The 6,000-nt window shown below is 46.0% G+C and overlaps 1 protein-coding gene across 1 annotated transcript in view; it reads left to right on the top strand.

Moving 5' to 3' along the window:
• Positions 1-2,543: 2,543 nt before the first annotated feature.
• Positions 2,544-6,000, top strand: part of tnfaip8l3 (tumor necrosis factor, alpha-induced protein 8-like 3) — a 117,374-nt gene continuing 113,917 nt past the window's right edge. The window contains exon 1 of the mRNA XM_039770323.1: positions 2,544-2,747. Coding sequence (XP_039626257.1) covers positions 2,702-2,747 — 46 coding nt within the window. The 5' untranslated portion in view covers positions 2,544-2,701. The remainder of the gene's footprint in view (positions 2,748-6,000) is intronic.

The raw sequence follows: 6,000 nt of genomic DNA, 5'->3' as shown, positions 1-6,000 counted from the left end.
GTTTTTAATCTGATGAATCATCACAGATGGACTTGGACGGGCTTGGCCAGATTTGTGGCAGCTGAAATTTAATGTCAGTAAAAGTAAAGTATTACAAATAGGAAGTGAAAATGTGAGGTTTGAATACACAATGGGAGGTCTGAAAATGGAAAGTACCCCTTATGAGAAGAATTTAGTAGTTGTAGTGGACTTACCATTATCAACTGCCATGTGTGACAGTGTTCAGAAGCCATTAAGAAGACTAACAGAGTGTCAGGTTATATAGCGCCTTGATGTGTGGAGTACAAGTCACAGGAGGTTCTGCTCAGGCTTTATAACACACTGGTGAGGCCTCATCTGAAGTACTGAGTGTGCAGTTTGGGTCTTCAGGCTACAAAAAGGACATAACAGCACTGGAGAAGGTCCAGAGAAGAGCGACAAGGCTGATTCAGGGCTTCAGGAGAAATTATGAGGGAAGATTAAAAGAGCTGAGCCTTTACAGGAGATTAAGAGAAGACCTGACTGAAGTGTTTGAAATGATGAAGGGAATTAGTGCAGTGGATCGAGACGGTGACTTTAAAATGAGTTCATCAAGAACACGGGGACACAGTTCAAAACATTAGGAAGTTTTTCTTCACACAGAGAACCACAGACACGTGGAATAAGGGACCAAGTAGTGTGGTGGGCAGTTGGACTTTAGGGACCTTCAGAATTAAGTGGACAGGACTGGTGACCTTTGTTGGGATGAATTGCTTGTTCTCGTCCAGATTGTTCTAATGTTCTGTCTGTCCTGAATGAAGTTCACTCTCAAAAGGCACTATATAAAATCATAAAGGTTCAGTTTCCGTCTCCTGACCTGGCAATTTAAGTGTGTTTCTTTCTTTATAATGGTGAAGGGAGAAAATTTGTCCTCACAAATACGCAAAACAAAGTCACTGCAGAGTCATCCAGGCATAAACACAGTCCCCGTGACACTTTAAACAAACAACAAACAGGAAAAGAAAACAAAAAGAAAAAAGAAATGTGGTTTGCAGAGATCGAAAGAGCTCTCTGAGTCCTTCAGAAAGAAGTTTAGAGCTGTGTAGGCATCTGAAAAGGGATTTAAAGTGGTCTCCAAACACTCAGCTGGCTGTCCAGAAGATCATCTACAAGTGGAGAAGAGTTCAAACATCCAGCAAGCCAGACAACCCCAGCAAGTTCAGCCAGAGAGCAGAATGTAAGCTGCTGAAAGAAGTCTCTGAGAGCCCCAGAATGTCATCACAGTACCTACAGGAAGCTCTTGCGACTGTTGATGTCAAAGAGCTTGAGGCTTGGATAGCAACTGAAAGAATTAGACCACAGATACAGGGATCAGAAATGAGGGTGCCTGGGCCCACACTTAGAATGGGGTGAAAGGACACATACATTAAGGAGGAGGTCAAAGTAGAGCTGCTGCTCCTCCACATCAAAAGGAGCCAAATGAGAAGGTTTGGGCGTCCTGGACACCTCCCTACAGTGAGAAAACTTTGGGGCAGACCCAGAATATGTTTGAGAGATTATGAATGCCTTGGTATCCCTTTCTGGGAGGAAGTTGGAGGAGGTGGAGGGGAAAAGCAACGTCTGGGCATCTTTGCTTCGATTGCTGCCCACGTGACCCAGACCAGCAGAGAATGAATGGATGGATGGCATTTCACGGGGTGTACTTACTTTTTCACATGACCGTATTTTCTCGAATGGACTCCCTCCTTACAGCCGCACTCGTGCTCACACCCACCAAGGCAGACTTTTAACTCCCCAGACTGCGTTTCCATCAACCATCATATCATCAGAGTGTTGTACCGTGTTAGCCATAGATTGATACAGGGGAACGTAGGGTGAAATGACACCTTTTATTGGCTAACTAAATAGATTATAAATGCAAGCTTTCGAGGCAGCTAAGGCCCCTTCATTGGGCAAGGTGTGCCTGATGAAGGGGCCTTAGCTGCCTCGAAAGCTTGCATCAATCATCAGAGAAAAAGAGAACATGCCAACACCACACAGAAGGAGGCCAAACTGGGAATCAAACTGGAGTCCAAACACTAGGAGCTGGCAGTGCCACTTGCATATTAATAAATAGCCAGGGCTGAGCCAAGTTCCCTTGATTTTGCAGGCTGAACTGGAAAGCAAGGTAGGCAATCAGTCACGGAAGGACCTTTTTGTCACTTGGATTATCACTTTTATGGCAGTGACACGCCGGAGAGGAAGAAAGGAGCAAAGTGCTGCAATGTTCTTCGAGGACTGACGGTTGTACTTTCTTTTTCAGTGTCCGGTTCACCAAACCCCACCCCCTTCCCCATTGGAATACTTTTTAAGTTCCCAATTTAAATTAGCCCTCCCTCCAGAAATGAGCAGCAGAACTGGTTCTGGTGTGACCCCAAGAAGTGCCCAAGCCAGTGTCCGCTCATCCCATTCAGGTTACTCATTTATTCCCTTCTGCCAGTGACAGGAGAGAGAGAGAGAGAGAGAGAGGGAGGGTGAGCGAGAGAGAGAGAGGGAGGGTGAGCGAGCAAGCTTGGCTTGCACACTAGAGAGAGAGAACAGAAGAAGGAGGAGGAGGATTTGAAGGAGCAGGAGGGAGGGCGCACTTAACCAAACAGCAGACTAGTTCAGTGCCAGCACACACAGCTGCTTCGCCTCAAGAAAGGAGTTTCAGTCCTGCAGTTTGAACCACTAAGTCGGCAAGACGGGAAGTCAGGCAAGAAACATGGACTCAGATTCCGGGGAGCTGAGTGAAGGGGAGCTCTCTCCAGGTAAGAGGAAAAGGCGACAAGCCCTCCCTGCTGCCTTGGAGTTGCCTCCACTAAACCTCCAAGCTGCAAGCACGGCGGGCAGCACAAAGAAGTGTGCATGTTGAGACAACTGCTCAGGGTGGCCCTTGGTCACGGATTTCTGTGTTTCTAGGGAACTGTGGCATCGTTTTTCTAGATGGTTAAAAATAGCAGCGCAAGTGAGAAACAGACTTGGAGAATGCAGGCGCGTCTAGCATATTGACAGGAAAGTCAAGTCAAGGCGTAGAATCATCTCAGGTGGAATAGGGAGACTGCTGCATGTGATGTTTAGGGGGCAGTGATGAGAAGTTGGCATCTATGGGGTGAGGACGGCAACTGGCAACCCAGAGAGAACAGAAGTGAGTGTCACCGCCGTTTGCCAGGTCTGTGGTCACTCTGTCCTCCGTTCACCAGTGCCCCTCGCTCGTTTTCGCGCAGAAGCTCCTACTCTTCGCAATGCCTGTTGCGCTCGCTGGAAGTCGTCTGAGCCGAACGCTTGTGAAATACGCCTCAGAGCTGCCAGCCAAATCAAGCGGCGGTGACCTTCTGTCACAAAGTGCTGAAGCAGTTTCACCCCGTGGAGGGCTGGGAGAAGGTGAGGAAGCCGCTGAACGAAGTCGCCTTCAGACTCACTTTAAAAAGGTAGTGAATGAAATCCAAAGTGACTTACTATTCCAAATGGAACACTGGCTTCTGTATGTCTAGAGGCAGGTTAGGGGATTTGCTCAGAGGCTCTCGGTAGGGCCGGGGGTTGAACCCGAGGCTTTGTTTTTATGGATCGAGTCGGCCGAATAAGCATTTTGCATAGGGAATGTGAATGGAGAGCATCACCCTAAAACTGTCGTGCATGTTCAATTACACTTCAGCGGGACTAAAATGGCAAATCACTGGCGGGGACTGAACCGTCAACCTTGTGGTGAAAGGCACGACTATAAGATATGAGCTTGTATGCTGTGGACACCATATGTACACACAGCTACATGCCTGTATAAGAAACATGGCTGGTGTGGGGATGTCACCTCGGTTGAAATCCTGACCCATTCCCTGTGGAATCAGCCCATTAGCTGGAATGTCCTAATCGGAGTGAGTTCACGTCTCCGGGTGCATCTTCTTCTGCTAAAAGATGAAAAAAAGCAAGTTCAGGAAATGGAGAGAAGAGATGGACTCTTCATCATACGACAAGCATACTTTATCTGTTTTGTTTTTAATATGGTGAACTCCATCCCATGGGTGTATAAATGTCGAGAAATCTCGGGCAATATGGTCCTCTTCAAATTTAACAATCGGAGCACGTGCGGGTTAAGCGACACTCGTGGGGTCAGACGGAGAGTCAAAGACAGGCTCTGAACTGTCATCCTGATGGTTTGTTGTCCCCTGCCTGAGCCACTCCATCACTCTACCACTCTGTCTTGTGGTGGTTACGCAGAATAAACACGGCTTTGTAAATGGATCAGTATATAAGGCGGATCGTGGTTTAGGAAAGGCACTACAGAAGGTAATGCCCGCTCTGTAAAGCCTTTCAACCCAGTAGCAGCTACATACAAAATGATGACGTGTTTGAGCATTCTGTGACGGGGTCTGTAGATGTTATATTTACCTGTTTGACCGATGACTTTACCCAAGGGTGTTTACAAAATTTCAGAGGCATTTGGTGACATTTCCTTTGTTTCTCCATTTGGAGCAAAGGCAGGTGAAATGACTTGCTCAGGGTCACACTGTGCCAGTAGCAGGACTTGAATCCCCGGCCTCAAAGTCCAAAGCCAGTACACCACACTGCCTACAAAGACAGCACATCAGAGTCATTATGAAGCAGTGCTACATCGTGACTACAGCGTCCAGGGTTTGACAATCATTCCTATCCACGGGAAGTTCGCATGTCCTCCCAGTGTCCACATTCGTCTTTTTGTCTGTTTAAAGTTGAGTGTGTTACATCGGTGGACAAATCCAAACTGGCCCTGTGTGAGCGTGGGTTTGTGCACCCTGTGATGGACTGGGTGAATTCCTGTCTTGTGCCAAATATCTTAGGCTAAGGGATACCAGTGTCCCAGAATTGGATTAAGAGAATTTTAAAATAATTAAGACTTGTAAGGAAATTTGCGAATGTGTTCCCTGTGAGAGGCAAATGTACAAAAAAAAAAAACACAAAGCATTGTGTTGCTCTGAAAATCACTATGTAACATAACTAATAACACCCATTAGAAAAAAAAAATAACACCACATTTAAAAACGGCCGTATAAAAAGAGAACGCTATTTAAAATAATGGCTCCTTTGTACAGCAGCTTGTGAACCTTTCAAGTGCAAAAGGCGCTATATAAAATAAAGTTTGCTTCAAATATTAATCATAGACCTTCCCTCCACCCTTGGGATTAATAAAGTATCTATCTATCTATCTATCTATCTATCTATCTATCTATCTATCTATCTATCTATCTATCATCACAAATACTAACCTAGTAAGGGTCATGAAGACAAAAGCACACAGCAAGAACAAACCCTGAAGGCAGCAGCACTCCAACAGAGGGCACCAAACGGGGCACACGCACACACACACACAGGAACAACGTCCATCCAGCCATCCATCCATTATCCAACTCGCTACATCCTAACTACAGGGTCACGGGGGGTCTGCTGGAGCCAATCCCAGCCAACACAGGGCACAAGGCAGGAAACAAATCCCGGGCAGGGCGCCAGCCCACCGTAGCAGGAACAACATAGTGGAACCAATTAGGTTTATATACAGTACAATACTCTGGGAAATGGGAGAAAAAGCTGGAATTCGAGGAGACAAGCCCCCCTGCTGACACAGAGAGGACACATACACTACATACACAAGGGGACAGGGCTGTGGCACCAGTGCTAATGACCGTGTCGCCATGTCATCCTTTGAAGAAAAAGTCACGCTTAGGGGAGGATATAAGTTGTGAAATCTCTTCTGTGCATATAATATATGCATACATAAATATATTTGATATATACACACACACATATATACATATATATGATGAATGAGGGCGAAACACGTGTTGCATACTCTTTGCTTTATTTGACAGTAAAACTATGCAACATTTCATGATCTGCTTCTCGCAACTGAAGAGGGCACCGTGGCGGATGTTTGCCGAATGGTAGACCAACCACATGGGTTACCTGGTAGGTAACAACCCATACAACTCAGGTCGGGACTCAGACTACGAATGCAATGAATATATATACTATATACATATACATATACATATA

Source organism: Polypterus senegalus, chromosome 12 (genome assembly GCF_016835505.1).
Source record: "Polypterus senegalus isolate Bchr_013 chromosome 12, ASM1683550v1, whole genome shotgun sequence".
Lineage (NCBI taxonomy): Eukaryota > Metazoa > Chordata > Cladistia > Polypteriformes > Polypteridae > Polypterus > Polypterus senegalus.
The sequence above is the reverse complement of the archived record's forward strand: the minus strand, read 5'-3'. Positions and strand labels throughout refer to the sequence as shown.